The sequence below is a fragment of the Cryptomeria japonica genome, chromosome 8, assembly GCF_030272615.1.
Source record: "Cryptomeria japonica chromosome 8, Sugi_1.0, whole genome shotgun sequence".
NCBI classification, from domain to species: Eukaryota; Viridiplantae; Streptophyta; class Pinopsida; order Cupressales; family Cupressaceae; genus Cryptomeria; species Cryptomeria japonica.
In genome coordinates, this window is record NC_081412.1 from 367,529,654 (window position 1) to 367,547,237 (window position 17,584).

Here is a 17,584-nt window from a genome sequence, read left to right on the forward strand (position 1 = left end):
CAAATTTGCAAAATTTTGACTTGGGAAGTGGGAATTTTTCTTTTTTTGATGAAAGTCTTTGTTTATTAGTATTACAATAAAAAGAGTGGGTTACATCATTACATCAAACAGATTTCTGATATGAAACGAAGCAGAAAATCTGCTACAGCATGATTTATTTTTTAAGCACCTTTACAAGAATAATATAATACCATAATCTTTCAATCTATACTACATTGTCAGCAGACATATTATTTTCACCATAATTACTTGTCCTATTTTCTATAGCCCTAACTTTTCCATATGGACAAAAAGGATTCCATAACCTGTAAAGCATTATATACAGAAAGCATTACAATTCGTTAAATTTGCAGCACCATTACTATCCACAAAATTTGCAGCACTAACTCCTAAGTACCATTTCTAAAAACCAGTCTAAAGGATTAATAACATCTTTCTTAATTAGGAGCTCCCTTGAAAGCACTTGTATTGTCATCATTCTCATTGTCTGGCCAAGGAGTTGTGATGTAACAAAAAATTGGTACATTTGAAAAGAAACTGACTTTATTTCAAATCCCCACATTGCAATGAGGTGAACCACAACTCAATCGATATGCATGTATAAAAACACATCAAGGACTTGGACCTGTTCAGTCCTAGAACCAGTTGGCCTCAGTGATGATTTTACCCTTAACAAAAAGAAAAAGAAAAAAATAAGATAAAACATCTCATCTATTTCATAAACTAAAATGGCCTTTGAGATAAGTGTTTATAAGTTTGTGTATTGTAAGAAAAGGAATAACAAACTAGATTATCATATTCAAAGTTGCACGTCACATATACATATATTTAACACAATTTTCTAAGTTATTAGAGGAGATTTTCATTACTTCCAAAGCAATATGGACACATAATTGATAATTGCTACATAAACAATTATAAGTTGATTAGAGAATTTATAATATGGAAAAATAGTAGAGTTGCATTGGAAGATAACCCAAAAATATAGAATTGCTGAAATAGAAAAACAATATAGAATTGCTGAAATAGAAAAACATTTCGTTTGTCTTCTCATTTGGTGTAGGTTTTGTTTATACCAGTTTTTTATTTTTTAAATTGCATGAATAAAGGGTTTTTAAATTAAATTTAAGAAGATTTATGTCAAATTTTGAAAAATTCAAATCACTTAGTATTTGGCATGATTGGAAATCAAGGGTTTTTGGGCATGCGTGGGTACAGTATCGAATGTGTATCCGGGTTGTACCAAATACATATCCGTTTTGGATACAGGGATACGCATGCCCAAGGAGGTGCATAGGAGTTTCGAGGTACTTGATTGTATTTCTTCAAAGAATGCATAAAATTTGTCTTCTATTCTTCCACATGTCCAAATACAAATACAAGGGATTTCATTAGAAATATTGTATCAACAAGAAAAAACTAAAAATACCTGTTGAAAATAGAGGTTGCGAATCTCCTCTGCACGAACAGAATTTCCTTGGTTCTCTTCCATTGTAGCCCATGACATCCATGTCGCAACATTTTGAGAATCTACATTTAGGGAAGATTTGAACAATCTTCGAGCAGTTGCTATGTTTCCCTCTCTCTCTTCTAAAATTCCCCATGCCTATACAAAATGAAACAAGTAATTTTAGCCTTTTTGACATTCCTACTGCCTAAGGTTCTTAGTTCAACTATATGTAAAACATCAGTGCCATTCAAAATTTGTTGAATATAGATTTATATATGTTGCAGGTGTCATTTTTATGTTTAAACCATTTGTTTTATTGTTGTTATTCATTCTCTTTTTGGTGCCGCCTGTGTGCTAGTCATCATTTTATAATGGTCACACAAAAAACAACTTACATATATGTCATGTCATACTCACATATGCACGCTAGGCAAAAAGGCAAGTGTATGCAACAAAGTTAATAGATATTAGTAGCAAAAATATTGTATCAGTTCAGTGAGCCATGGTCTAGTGGTAAGAAAAAAATAATTCAATTTGAATGACCTAGGTTCAAGCCTAGCTAGCTAAGGGTCCTTGTGATAATGCGAATGCACTCAAATGAAACTAAGTGAATCTTCAGATCAATTTGACAATATAAAACTATAAAGCATGGTCTATTTATAGCATTACATAGGACGGGAAGCATGAGCATTTCCCAAATTATTGAAAATAAGGCAAATAATTAAATGAAAGAATGCCAACTATCCAAAATTGTTGCTCACATGAATTCCCTACTATTTGCTATCCAACATCTAAAAAGATCATAACATTTGATAGAAAGAAGTTTGCAAAAATATCACAAAGATTACACAAGATATTTGGTACTACTTGTAAACATTAATATTGAATATATTAAACGAAGGATATCCTCAAGGTACAATTACACCATCTCTTAAGTGTCTCCCACTATGACAGCTCAAACCAATTTTAATATATTCATAAGATCTTTTACACTAATATGAGCACTTAAATATTTTCACATCTTAAACCTATGGTTAGGGAAACCTTATGTTATTGGATCTAGGTCCGGTTCACCTTTATGTAGTAGGGACCTATAGGTATTTAAATAGTTTTACTAATTAGTATAATATTATATTGTTAATATAATATTATAATAATTATTATGTAACTATTTATTCAATTAAAATTAATTTATTAATAATAAATTAGTTATTAATTTTAATAATATTTTATAAGATTTATAAATATTTTATATCATATGCACATTCACAATGAATTATGAAAGCAATTAAATTTGAAATTTTGACATTTATTATTATTGATTTGTACAACTCTCATGTGAACTCTAATGTTGTGTATTAAGGATTCTATAATGTATAGGTCAATATGACAAACGCCTTATCAATGTTGTCATATGAATAATTGAAATTTCTCTATATTTTCTAAATTTTCCATATCTTCTATATAGTTGTTCCTTGCCATCCCCAAATATGACCTAAAAAATGTCTCATAAATGTGTCTCCTCATCCCTTGAGGTCCCCATCTTGGAAATTGGTGGAATGTAGCTTTAAGGAAAAATGCCTAGATCTACCAAAACGTACAAAACAAAGAAATTTAAATCACAAAACAAAGTTGAAATAAAAGTTAACTAAAACACCCTAAAAATTGGTCCTTTTCCACTCTATCCAATATTAGGACCTCCAAAAAGTATAGTTGTTAAAATTAGGAGTTGCTAAAAATAGTAATCCAACACATAAATGAATACTCTATAGTTATCAAAAAAATGAAATAGAAAGCAATTTTTTTTGAAACACAATGGATCTTCGAAAGGATCTTGAAATCCTAGCTGCCAAACTATTGACAATTTTACCAACCATGAAAATCCTTTTGTAGAAAGTCTGAAAACCTAAGGTTTGCAAGAAGGTACCTTAAACCCTAATAGTGCCCTAGGAGAAAGCAATATAACGACCAAAAAGTTTGTTGAAAACTAACCACAAAGTAATCTAAATAGATGCACACAAATATGGCACTCCTGGTTTTAATGTTTAATTATTGATTTATTCTCAAAACAGGCTTAGAGCTCGTTTGAGTGATCTCTACCACTTAACCTAACAAGATATGCCTAAGAAGGGTATTTTTGTCACCTATACCACTTAACCTAAAAAAAGATGCTTTCGGCTGTCTTTTGCCACTTTTCCATACCTTAGTCAGCTTTTGAATCTCTCTCCTGTCCAAGATCAAAATTATGCTTGATTTAATGCATTGGAAAGATCCTATCATTGGCTATGCAATGACACTAATTAAAACCTACAAGCACCACATCCAAGAACATGTGAAACAAAAATTCCATAATGACTCTTTAGAGAGCAAAAGACTTAAATTGAACTGGAAAGCAATAACTTTACAGAATTTTTTTTGTATGGGTACAACATAGCCTCTTGTGGTTTTTCGCATTTTCTATATAAGTGGAAATGTCATTCTAGTAAGGAATACACAATAAATGTCGTGTACCTAATACACCTTGACTAGATTCATGTGGAGTTTCTATTTCAAACAATAGTTTGCTTGTAGATTCTTATTCTTTTTAAACTTCGACTGCATCCAGAAGTAGATCTTGTTTCTGAATTATTTCTTTGATTATAAAGTTTTTGTCCATCTATAAAATGAAAGAATCGTCATGAAGTAGATAAGATATCATGAAAACCTCTGCTTGCAAATTCTTTGCATTGAGTTTTAGTTTTCTTTCAATATTTGTTAAATTCAAAGCCCAAAAAGCCTGCACAGATATGAATCAAACCTGCACTCCTCATGTGGCCATCCTCAAATATTTGTTATGCACTCATGAACTGGATTCTAATGCTTAAGTTGTTAGTGCAAGGATGAAAACCATAATGCTTTAGTAGTTAAAATAACATTGATGCAAATAGATACATAGTTTGAGTAAATTGAAAATATCTTTTCCATCATTGTGCCTCGTACCTTAAAGCCGCACAGAAACATTCCATAAAAATCTGTGCATAAGCATTATGTGTTAATATTTACTATTTAGAGGTTATAGATGATCTGAGTTTAATCAATAAATGCCTTATGCAAACAACAATACAATATTCTGGTTTCATATATATGGTGTTTATAAGCTTAGAAAAACAGCATTTTTTCCTCCAGTGGGGAAAAATATTCTGAAAAGTTCAAAACAAATAATGGCCTCTAAATCTTGATGATACCTGAAGACAACGAGCTGCATCTGCACTACTTGAATCAATTGATAGTGCACGTTGATATAACTCCCTAGCAGTAGCAATATTTCCTTCTTTCCATTCAGTCCATCCCCAAGCCTGAATAGAAATTTATTATGCTAAAGTACAAAATAATCACGTTGCATTTCTCATATCTCATCAGAAAACAAAATTAGCATGTTCAAGAATATAAAGAAGCTGTGGAAATGTAAAACAGGTCCTGCAAATTTATCTCAAACACATCTAATAACATAGAACATATTTAGGTTCAGTTCTGAATGACTTTCCTGTCCGAGTACAAGCATCATGAGACAAAGGGGCATAAAAATGGAGAGGTTTCCTCCACCATAGCTTCAAACTAAAGGAATTCCCAGCATGTTCATCCTAAACTAGGCTTCTCTAAAAATGGTACAGATCCTATTCTCTACTACAAACAGAATAAAGGTGATATGCTAATATTGATTTTATATGTTGATGACTTATTAATCACAGGAGAAAATCACCTTATAGATCAATGCAAGAAAGAGCTATCCAAAGAATTTGATATGAAGGACTTGAGATTCCTTCACTATTTCCTAGGGTTGGAAGTATGGCAGAATTCTGATAACATTGTTCTAAACCAAGGCAAGTATACCTTGGACATCTTGAAGAGATTTGGAATGCTAAACTGCAGACCCATGACCACTCCAATGGAAACCAATCTTCATAAACTTAAAGAAGCAGCAGCAGAATCACCTTCTACTGACCCCACTCTATACAGGCAAATGATTGGGTCTCTTATGTATCTAGTAAATACAAGGCCAGATATCTGCTATGCAGTAAATGCTTTGAGTCCGTTTATTTGTGAGCCAAAGGAGATACATCTGGTTGCAGTAAAACACATTATGAGATATTTACAAGGCACCTTAAACCTTGGTCTCAAGTATGAGAAAGTTGATCTTAATCTACACGGATTCACAGGTTCAGATTGGGCTGGAAGTGTGACTGATCGGAAAAGCACCTCTGGGTGCTGCTTCAGTTTGGGATCAGCCATGATATCCTGGATCAGCAAAAAGCAGTCTTCTGTAGCGCAAACTTCCACCGAGGCCGAATACATTGCAGCCTCCATGGCTGCCCGAGAAGCAGTGTGGCTTAGAAAGTTACTTGTGGGATTGTTTGGTGAACCTATGAAACCTACTATCATCCATTGCGACAATCAAAGCTGCATAAAACTTTCAGTGAATCCAGTGTTCCATGATAGATCCAAACATATTGAGATCCCATACCATTATGTACGAGACATGGTAGACAAAAATGTGATCAAATTGGAATATGTTAGTACAGGAGAGCAGACTGCAGATATTCTGACCAAACCACTTTCCAAAGTGAAGGTTGATCACTTCAGAAAGGGTTTAGGTATGATAGAACGGTAATCTGCTTTGTAAATAAGATGTTTAATGTGTAAACTTCTTTTTGTCATGTTGAGACATTCTGGGTTTTACCCCCTGTGTTCATATCTAAGAGGTGATGATCTCTCAGATTATGAACACTTGTATGCAGACATCATAAGATGACGATCTTATGATTCTCAAACCAGTTATCATGTTGGATCTCTGGTATGTCATGGATGTGCCATGATGGTATTGTGATAAAACATTTGAATAAAATGTTTGTGCACATATCACAACCTGGATAAGATGAGGATTTAACCATCCTCATATGTTTATCCTTAGTATTGCATGTTTAGGCAATACTGATATCACGTGTTCAGGTGATATCTTGTCATAATAAAATGATGAGTCTTTTATATCACATGGTTAGGTGATACTCTATGTCACATACTTACAGTGATGTTTTATATTTGTATCTTATGTCCTTATGGTACTTCATATGTATAGATGATATATATTCTTGGAGACTGACATTATGGAAAAGAAATGTGATGCAGGTTACTTTATCTATCTTCCAAAGCTAAGATGGAGTGTTAATGCAATAGTAGCTTCTGCAAGATAAGACTCTCCTAACTCATTCTGTTATTAACTTATTCATCTATGCTATTAGATTATCTGATTTATTTACTTTGACACCGATTTACTATCGGGTGTGTTTACCAATCTGTTATCATCTACAATGACACCGATTCACTATCGGGTGTGATTATCGAACTGTTATTATTTACAATGACACCGATTCACTATCGAGTGTGATTATCGAACTATTATTATGTGCAATGATACCGATTCATTATCGGGTATGTTTACAGATTTGTTATCATTTACACTAGCACCAATTAGTTATCATCGAATGGATTGATTGATATTGGTAAGAGTCATGACCAAGTGACATCTTGGTCGGACATGTCTAAAAGACATGTCCGATCAAGGTGCCACTTGATCGTGACAACCTTACTATATATACATCATTCAAAAGAAAGGAGATGACATTGAAATCGATACATGTTCATCCTACATACCTGCAGCAAAATAAAGATAACAATATTATTGTCATAGTTATAATGTCAAAATTTTAAATACACCATCCTGCATATAACTTGTTCTTTAAATTGCAAATTGCAATAACATTTACAAAAATAACTGACCCATGTCCCTTTGTTTTAAATTCATTAGATGAGCCCCACAGGTAGTCATGTACAATAAAGCATTTCAGTTTTGCAACTGATTTTCTGGAATTAATTCCAGCTGTGTGTTTCTGAGAATGCATATTTGTAGCATTTTGTGTGCTTTTTGTTTTCAATCTTGCTGGTTCAAGTGGTGGCGTGCTTCCCCAAGCTTCATCGCCTCAACCTTGCGCTCTGCAGCACGTTCTTGCATTGCCAACGCTTCTTGGCGTTGATCATGATCAAGTCCTCAATTTGCGTTTTAGGTTGATGCTCTAGCTCTTCTCGATGTCGTTGATTCTACAAACAATTGATTTCGATTTGAATTAATCATTTGAAAAATTAAAGGATTTAAGTAAATATCCTTTGCAAAATTAGGGTTTTAAGGTCAAAATGGCGACTTTTTAAACAAATACGCCGAATTTGAAGGATGTGTTATTTTTTCTTTGTTGTTTTAAAAATCGGGCATTTAGTTCATTTTGTGCAATTTTACTTTTAAACGCTTTAAAATGCCTGACTTATTAATTTTGGGCAAATTGACCTTTTTGCGAGATTTCTCATTGACTTAGCACTTTTTCCTCGTCAATTGCAAAATACGGGTTCTTTGTTCCAAATGAGCGTTTTTTACTTCCTTTAAACGCCCCTTTGCAAAAATTGGGTTATCAGCTTGATTTGTGAGACTTTGATATTTTTGCTTCCCAACCAATTTCGGCCTATAAGGCGAATTTGCGCGATTTGGATCTCTTTTAGTTAGCACGCCTCTTATGAACTTCGAGCCTTTATACTCATTCGTGCGATTTCGACATTTCAAATTTAAGTGGCTCTTTGAAATGTTTATGAAATTCAGGTCCTTGGGAGACTTTGTGAGTTTGACTTGCTTCAATTTCGAGCATTTGGGCCCTTACGCGCGATTTTCACTTTCTTATTGCATCCTCCACTTAAGTTTAAAATGTCTTCTTGACGAAATTCGGGCCTAAGGGTGGAATCGTGCAATTTTGATTTTTTTTTGGTTTTGCAATTTCGGGTTATAAAGCCAAAATATACGCCTTTACTTGTACCTCCTTTTCGGCCATTTGAAGCTTTAACGTGATCATGTGATGCTTGACCTAGCCAACTCAACTCTTGAGAAATTCGCGATTTTTAAATGTGCGAGTTTATTTGCAAGGTATCAAACCCCTTGTAACGCCCTTAGTGAATTTCGGGATTTTACTTAGGTATGTGCGAACTTGAATCGCTTTACAAATTTCCTCAAACCACTGAGTTTTTTTCTTTTCAAAGCGATTTTCAAACTCGCGTTCTCATGGAAATATGCGATTTTTGCATCCCTCTGTTTTCACCCCTCACGAAATGGGTTCAAATGTCGAGATTCTTTTGGCCAAGTGAAATTTGGCCGCTTGGGTTGAAACACGTGAAGTTTAGGTTTCTTTCTTTTCTCGCAAATCACAAGAAAAGGCCGAGTTTGGTGGATGACAAACACTCAGTGAATTCGGGATACCTAAACAAAATGAGCGATTTTGTTTCATTCTTCTCATCTCTCCAAGTTTATAAAAATGTTGAACTTTGTTCTGAACACCAAAATCACTTGTTTATGGAATTCCGCCATTTTGTTAGAAATGTGCGATTTTACTTGGCCGATTAAAACATCCCCCTTGACCTTTGCCTTTTTCGACCTAGGAGAAACTCGGGGTTTTCAGATAAAATGTGCAATTTGGCCTAAAACCTAATGATTATGCTCTTAAAACACCAAACTCAGTGGCTTTTGGAAACAACAACGGCACATGCTCCTCTCTCACACAGAGCAACGGGGGTCCCTGTTTGAAGAAAATGGGGTGTGTGTGCGACACGCACAACATGGCACTTGAGAGCATGGGTTGGAACAAGGAGGTACATGATGCAGCTAGAGGTGCATTTGGAGACTTTTGGTACTATTGCACCATTCCGTTCCATGCAGCTAGGTAATTCTTTTTTATTTGATTGTTTTAAAATTTATAGTTTGACTGTGTCTCATTAATTTTTATATTTAGATGTATGTCGAATTCAAATTTAAAGTTAAACTCTCCATTTTTGTAATGTCCCCTTACTAATTTGCCTTAGAATTCGCCCTAAGATCACAACTGCAACAAATTAGGGTTAGAGTTACATCTTACCAAATAAATATCTCTTTAATGATGCAATTTTGTATTCATAGATTATCAATAATGCAACCATATTGAGGTTTGGAAAAAGGGACATCATGGGTCCGCCCAAAGCCATTTCTACACCAAGCCCAAGAGTGGATGTCTACCATAGCCCTCTTGCTTGGCGGCTTGTATCTACTTTCCCTATCAATGTCTCATCCCCCAAAAGACACTTTCCATCTTGTGGAATTGGGCGGGGGTCATAAGTAGGTTACTTGGCTCTCTATGTAACTGCCCTCTGGTCCTAGGAGCCATCACGGTCAACTCTAGAACGGCCTACTTACTTAGCCTTGTATATCCCTTTTTCTTACACCTTAGGCCCTTCCTACAAGATGGATTTCAGACAATCAAGCATATCTTCTAGTCTATCATATAATCATACACTTAAGCATTATATATTATGCATAAGCAACATGCATGTCTACCACCAACGGTTGTAACAATATAGAGTGTTGATAAGGGTAGATCTGAAAATAATATCAGACTGCTATTTTAAGCTTGATCTAAAGATTGATTCTTGTGATGTATTCAGTATTTGTTGTCGGATGACTAGAAGTTTGATCTAAAATTCCTTTATTTCCTTCATCAGAATTCTTTCTTCTTTGATCTGCTAAATGTCTTCTTTGGTGTGATTATGCTTGTGTGTTTTATTCCTCCCTTCATTCCATATCCTTTTATACTATCCTATTTTGTTGAGAACACACATCTCTTGGAAAAGAGACATCCATTAAAAGGGTCATGCCTCCTCATTGTTATCTTATCAGATCTGCAAATATAAAACTTATCCTTTCCTGTTGAAATGGAGCAAAGGCGCAGTAAGGAGCAGATCCGTGGCGAGGAGCAGAGGCAAGGCAAGGAACATAACCATGTTGAATGGTAGAGTGGCCGAAAAAAAGAATTTTGCTCCTATTGTTGATAGATGGGGAGATGATACAGAATAGGAAATCCCTCTGGAAGATCTGCGAGTTCGGGCAAAGTCGGACATGGAAAGGCTCAGCCAACCCCGACAAAGGGAGCACAACCCACAGTGGGTATTCGAAGGCGGGTAATTGGTGGACATGTGCGCTCCAAAACAACGATGGGTTGATCACAGATCGACAAGGAACGATGGCCAAATGCCATGCCCATGGCAACGACAACAAGGAGTCAGTAATAATTGGGTAAAAGGAATTGAGCCACCTATTAATATAATATTATATTATTTCTATAATGATCATCTTAGTTCTCATCTTAAGTTATTTTTAGTGCCTAAGAGTTGGAATAGCTTCTCGCTATTTTTAGCTTTTGTTTTAGCTTCAGTTAACCGATTGTTTCTTTTTAGAAACAATGTCATGTAACCTCTATTTAAGGAGTCTTCGTCTCCTCTATTTAATATCGAATTATTTGAACATGGTATCATAGCCAATCTGGGTTTGACTCCCTCACAGGGGGGGCCCAAGATTTTGGGAGGGTTCATTAGAGCAGGGATAAATGTTTTGGGAAAATTTATAATTCTAAATTTTTTCTTATTGAAATTTTTTTCAGAAGTTTTCTTGTGGGCATCCTTGTTTGAAAATCGAAGGATTTTTTGTCTGGAAATTTTTAGGGTTCGTGGCTTGCAAATTGTGTCTTTTCGCAAGGGTTTCTGTTCAAGGAAAAATCGTGGACCTGTTGAAGAATTTTTCGAGGTTTTTTTTTGCTCCAATTTTCGAGGGCATCTATGGGCGTGTTCATTGGATCGTGCAACTTCCTCTTGCCTGTGTTTTTTCCTCCCACATCCTGGATCTACGACAGGCTTGTTTTCTTTCTGTGCGCAATCTTCGTTGTTTTCTGACCTGCACAGCGAGGGTTCTTTGTTCATGCCATGCAATCTTCTATTTCTACAACACGTTTTCGCCTTTCTTCACACACGCACAGCGAAAGGGATTCAATTTTTTCTACGTGACGGTGGATCGCATTTTGTACCTGTGACTAGTATTTCGTGTGTTTTTGCTTGCATAGGATTTTCCCGAGGGTTCTCTACCACATTTGTTATCCACAATTTTTTGTGACGGGTCTGATACTGTTTTTCACACAACCTAGAGTTTTATTTTTGTAGTTTTTTTTGGCCAACGAGGGTTTCAAATGTGCCACCCCTACTTATTCTGTGGACCTGGTCTTTCTTCGACACTATGACTGTGCAAGAACTGGTTTTTTTGGCTCCTATTCATGTTTCTTCCTAAAGGGAAAAGTTTTTGCCACTTTTTAAAAAAATATTATTTGTGGGTTTTTATAATTTTGTCCTTGAAAATTTATTTGTGGGGTTTATAATTTTTCCTTGAAAAACTTATTCTTGTTTTTGTAATTTTTCCCTCAAATTATTCGTAAGGATTTTTAATTTTTTCCTAAAACAATTATTGTCTCGATTTATGATCTTTTCCGAAAAAATTATAGGTAGGTTTTTTCAATTTTCTCCTCAAAAATCATGTGTGGGTTTTGCATGATTTTGTCCTTAAAAATCGTGGGTTCTCTCGTTTGGAGGGTTTGACAATTTTTTCCACAAAAATCGTGGTTTGTTGTAGTTTGTTTTGGGTTGCACCTAGAGTTGTTGGGGCGAACAATGCTTAATGCCCATCTACAAAAAAAATTGCGGTTTTTGCTGAAATTGTGTCTATTTCTCTTTGGAGAGTTTGTCGATTTTTCCTCAAAATCGTGGTTTCAGATTGAGAAGCTATTCTCAATATCTCTAGCTACAGGGAGGGATAGTTTTCTTTCCCAACATCAGGTTGGAAGGATTTTGATACTCTTGGTCATTAACATTTTGCAGATCCAAGGAGGGTCTCAGCAGTAGCAGAGTGTTCTAAGGAGAAGGGGCAGCCTTCTTTGCATTTATGATCAAAAGACATGCAGTGTCCTCTATAGGGTAGTTAATACGATGACCATTAAGGGAGGGTATTAATATGATATTTTATTATTTCTATAATGGTCATCTTAGTTGTCATCTTAAGTTATTTTTAGAGTCTTAGAGTTAGAATAGATTGTCACTATTTTTACTTTTTGTTTTAGCTTCAGTTAATCGATTGTTTCTTTTTAGAAACATCATCATGTAATCTCTATTTAAGAAGTCTTCATCTCCTCTATTTAATATCGAATTACTTGAACACCACAGTGGCTACGTCAAACCAAAGGGAGGACCAAAAATGTGGAATTCGCTCAGGATCAAAAACAGGAGAAACAAAAGCAAGGGAAATTTGGTGGAAGTTTGGTCAGGGCAGAAATCTGACAAGCAATAACGAAAATAACCAATGGAGGTACGGGAGATTTGGGCAGGCTTAATTGATGATTGGCGAAGCAAAAGGCATCTCAACATGAAGCCAAGGGAGGAAAAACGCACGGACAAGCCATTGAAAGGGAAAGAAATAATGAGGAGCGATGAAGGGTCATCACATGGATATGTGGATCTGAACGGTAAGGAACATAACCCTTATCTGGCAAAACTCTCTGTTTCAGTTGATACGAGTTGAATTAGAAATTCAACAGCAAGATTGGACATAGGGGCTCTTACCAAATGGAGGGTGGATGAAGACAAAAACTATCAAAAATTGGTGTCGGGAAAAGTGGGGAAATCAGATCCAGATTAGGGCACTGGTGAATGAGCATTTCTTGGTTGAATTTCAATCTAATTTAGACAAATGGGAAGCCCTAAACAGTGGTCCCCATTATCTAGATAACACTGGGATGCACTTGTTTGATTGGTATCCAAGTTTTGATCCTTGGAAGCATAAAATTCCAGAGGGTCTGGTGTGGATCAGATTGTGCAATCTCCCTACAAAATTTTGGGATGAAAAAACACTATCAAGAATTAGAGGGAGCTTGGGCAAGTACATTTCCGTATATAAGAATCTTAAAGATACATGTGAGGGAACATGGAAGGGTAGAGTGTGGATTCTACACCAATGTGAATAGAGCTAATGAATATGAACAAATTTCAGGTGAAGGAGATAGTGAGAACACAAGTACCAATCAGGAGAAAGAGGAGGTCTTGGGCGAATAGATGTGATTGGAGCCAAAGGTAATTGCTATAGGGGTAGATTTATAGGCATGGGCAGAGGAAGATCCAATAGGAGAGAGGGTGGAGTTTCAACAAAATCAAACATTGTCGAAATTATGTGGTTGGAGAATAACACAAGATCAAAATGGCACAAAACTCTTCCAATTTTGAGGATGACAATAACCAAGCTCAACATCACGAAACTGTGGAAATTCAAGGCTTGCCCGAAGTAGAAGAAGAAACCAATCCCAGCAACCTGGCAGGGGGTGTGGAAAAGGATGAAATGAAGGATGATTCCAACAGACTGACTGAAGAGGATGACTCGGCTCGGGGTGTGGAAAGTAAAATTGAGGCAGACTCAGAAGAGGAAGAACTGGGAGAGGAGGAAGAGGGAGAACTGGTGGAAGAAAGGGGGCTAGAGCAATAACATTCAAAAATCACAAAACTAAATATCAAAACAAATGGAAAAAGAGGGCCAAAAACCAATAAGGAAAAATTGGTGATGGTCGCCAATGCAGTAGGACAATGGAAGCTTATATCAGAAAAGGATATTATCCTTCCCCAAAGGCAATGAAGGCCATAACATGTAACGTTAGGGGCTTAAATGCCCCTAACAAATGGCGTTTGGCTAGATGCCAAATAGATCAAATCAAAACTGACATTTGGTTGTTACAAGAAACAAAATGAAGCAGGGAGGAAAGTGATAGCAAATTAAATTATTGGAGGTAGTGGAAGGGGCATTTTGTTGAAGCGGAAGGTGCTTTGGGTGGACTGTCTGTGGAATCCTCTGACAGTAAAGGGAGAAGTGGTTGAAGATGGGAGAAATTGGATAACCTTGGGATTTAGACTGTTGCAAACAAACGAGCATTTTTTCATAATAAATATCTATGGAACAATTTCGACAATTGACGAGGGAATTATGGCAACAGATTTCTACAAGGATTGGCAATCTAAGGGGAGAAAGAGGAATTGTAGCAGGGGATTTCAATGCAACACTAAATAACCATGAAAAGCAGGGGGACTATAGAGAATCACAAATGTCCAGTGTGACTTTGAAAGCTTTGTTGATGATAATCAGCTGAAGGACTTGATAACTAGGAATGGGATTTTCACTTGGACGAACAGAAGATGTGGCTTCACGAGCATTGTAGAAAGGCTTGATAGGTTTCTACTATTCGAGGATTGGGAGGAACAAGCAATCATACATGAAGCCTCAATATTGCCACTCACGGGCTCTGACCATAATCCTATGCAGCTCATTATCAAAACAGATGACCCTCCAAAAGGGAACCCATTCAAATTTGATAACATGTGGCTAAGGGATGACAAAGTAGCAGATTTGGTGGCCAAATGGTGGAATGAAATATGGTTTGGTAATCACTCCAACCCTTTCAAGATAAGCAATAAGTTGAGCTATATAACGTCTAAGTTGAAAGAGCGGAACAGGACCCATTTCAAAAACATATTCTCTAAAAAAGCAAGAGTTGAACAAGAGTTGGCGACTTTAAATGAGAAAATCATTAAGGGAGGTATGAGGGCAGAAGAATATGAAGCAAAGAAAGTTTTAAAGGAGGAATGCTTTTGGAGACAAAAATCCAAGGAGACATGGTTAAGGGAGGGGGATAGGAACACTATATATTTTCACAAGACAACAGTGGCCAATTGAAGCAAAAACAGAATTGCAAAGATTAGAAGAGAGGATGGAGTGATGACGCAAACTTTAGAGGTGAATTATGAAGCTGTCAGGTTTTTTGAATCTGTTTTGAACAGGGAAGTGCAGGAGAATAGAGAAAATAGAGATAGAATCCTAAATTCGATCCCCACAATAATAAATGTTGAACAGAATGAGGCTCTCTACTAGAAAATTGGGAAGGAAGAAGTTAAGGTGGCCACTTTCCAATTAAACCCAAACAAGTCCCCAGGTCCAGATGGGTTTTCAGCTAGCTTTTTCCAAAAATTCCAAGACACGGTGGGGGATGAGTTGACCCAAGCTGTTGAAGAATCAAGCAGGATGGTTATGTTGGGTACTTTGAATCATACCTTCTTGGCTCTCATCCCCAAGAAGAAGTCCCCATAGGAAATGAGTAATTTCAAGCCAATTGCCCTGTGCAACACAATGTACAAAATTGTCACCAAAATCATTGCGAACAGACCCAAGAAGGTCCTCAAAAGCCATTGTATCAGATGAGCAGAGTGGTTTTGTGCCGAGGAGGTCAATTGTGGAGGGTATCATAATTACTCGTGAAATAATTCATTTAGCGAGAAAGGCCAAAGATGCATGTATGATCCTCAAATTGGATATCCTCAAAGCCTATGACTTGGTTGATAGGCAATTTCTAATTGCAATTTTGGAGAGGTTTAGCTTCAATGAGAATTGGATCAATTAGATAATAAGTTGTATTTCTATCCCCAAATTCTTAATACTACTGAATGTTGCGGCTCATGGCTTCGTCTCCTCAGCTAGGGGTATCGGGCAGGGAGACCCACTCTTCCCTTTTCTATTCATCATCATGGCAAAGGCCTTAGGCAGAAGTATAACCACTCTAAGAAGAGAAGGTAGGTGGCAGGGAGTCACAATTGCAAATGGGATTGAGATTGCCACTCATTTGCAATTCGCGGATGACACTATCCTATTTGGAGAATCATGTAGGAGGGAAGCCAGGACCATAAAGACTTTTCTAGATGATTATTGCATGGCATCAAGCCAGAGCATAAATTGGAGAAAATTAGAAGTATTCTTTCTCAATACACAACCCAGTCTGCAAAGAGTCTTGTCAAGGATTTTGAATCTGAGGGTAGCTTATTTCGGGCCGCTTTCTAGGGATGCCTTTATTTGCGGGAATGAACAAGATAAGCTACTGGGAGAACCTAATAAATAGTTGCAAGAACAAGATGGAGGCATGGAAAGGAAAGTGGTTATCTTTTGTTGGAAGATTGCTCATGATCAAGGCAGTGCTCTCAGCTATCCCAGTCTACTCAATGGCGTGTCTCAAACTCCCTAAGGCAGTAGAGGATGAGCTGATTTAGATTCTGAGAATATTCTTCTGGAGTGGCACGGGAGAACAACAAAAGCTTCCCTTGGTTGCATGGTATAAGATTTGCCTCCCCAAGGAGGCTGGAGGGGTAGGAATTAGACAATTGGCTATCATGAACTTGGCCATGAGTGCTAAACTAGTATGGAAGCTATATACTGATGGGAATCAGAGTTGGGTTACAATTCTCATATCTAGACTCAAATGATCCCACCCAAATACTAACAACCTTCGACCCCCCAAGGGGATCAGCAATTTGGAACTCTATTTTACAATGCAGTGATATCATAACAAAGAATGTCACCTGCGAAGTAAGGAATGGGCAGAGTGTGTCATTCTAGAGTGATTCCTAGGGTGGTATGGAGGTTATCGACAGCCACCCAACTTGGAGGCAATCAAGCAGGAACCTATTCGCATATGGGGAAGAAATGTATGCAATTGTGGCACTACAACCATGCAGAACGGTGTGGTTGTAAGGGAACGGTGCTCCCTTCAGAACATTAATGCTCTACAAGACCAAAAGGAGGGGCTTGCTGCAATATTAAGGAACATAAGTATAATCCCATCTGCTCAAGAGGATATTATTAGATGGTGTGGCTCCAAGACAGGGACATACAAAGTGAAATTCGGGTATAAAGTCAAGGAGGCAGCTAAACAAAATTAGCCTACCAAACTTCTATGGAACAGACATTGCTTGCAAAAAGTCGAGGTCTTTGCATGGTTGGTGATACAGAAGATCCTCACTGAAGATTAGTTGGCCAGATTTGAAATACAGGGTCCGAGGAGATGTGTGCTATGCAAACATAACTTGGAATCGACAAATCACATTCTTTTAGGTTGTCCCTTTGCAGATGCATGTTGGAAGTTTTTTTTGGCTAAAATAAATTGCCAATGCCCGTTTCCTCAAAGCATTGAGACCTGGTTCAATATGTGGCCTCAAAAGGATAGAAAATCTATTTTTGGATGTTTGTGGTTAGTACTGCCCTCCACAATCATTGGGGAACTTTGGAAGGAGTGCAACAGAATAATCTTTCAAGAAAAGGAAATGGAATTAGAAAGACTATCAAAAGATAGAGGGGAAAAT

General features: G+C 36.8%; 1 protein-coding gene across 4 annotated transcripts in view; it reads right to left on the reverse strand.

The window, feature by feature from the left end:
• The window catches only part of LOC131066315 (protein high chlorophyll fluorescent 107), a 208,689-nt gene that overhangs the window by 39,787 nt on the left and 151,318 nt on the right, over positions 1-17,584 (reverse strand). For 2 of the 4 annotated variants that reach the window (XM_058001048.2, XM_058001050.2), the window contains 2 exons: positions 4,675-4,785; positions 1,430-1,606 (listed from right to left, as the gene is read on the reverse strand). In XM_058001048.2, coding sequence (XP_057857031.2) covers positions 1,430-1,606; positions 4,675-4,785 — 288 coding nt within the window. Of the gene's footprint in view, positions 1-1,429; positions 1,607-4,429; positions 4,462-4,674; positions 4,786-17,584 lie in introns of those variants that run through there. The other 2 variants (XM_058001051.2, XM_058001049.2) reach the window with 2 other exon arrangements.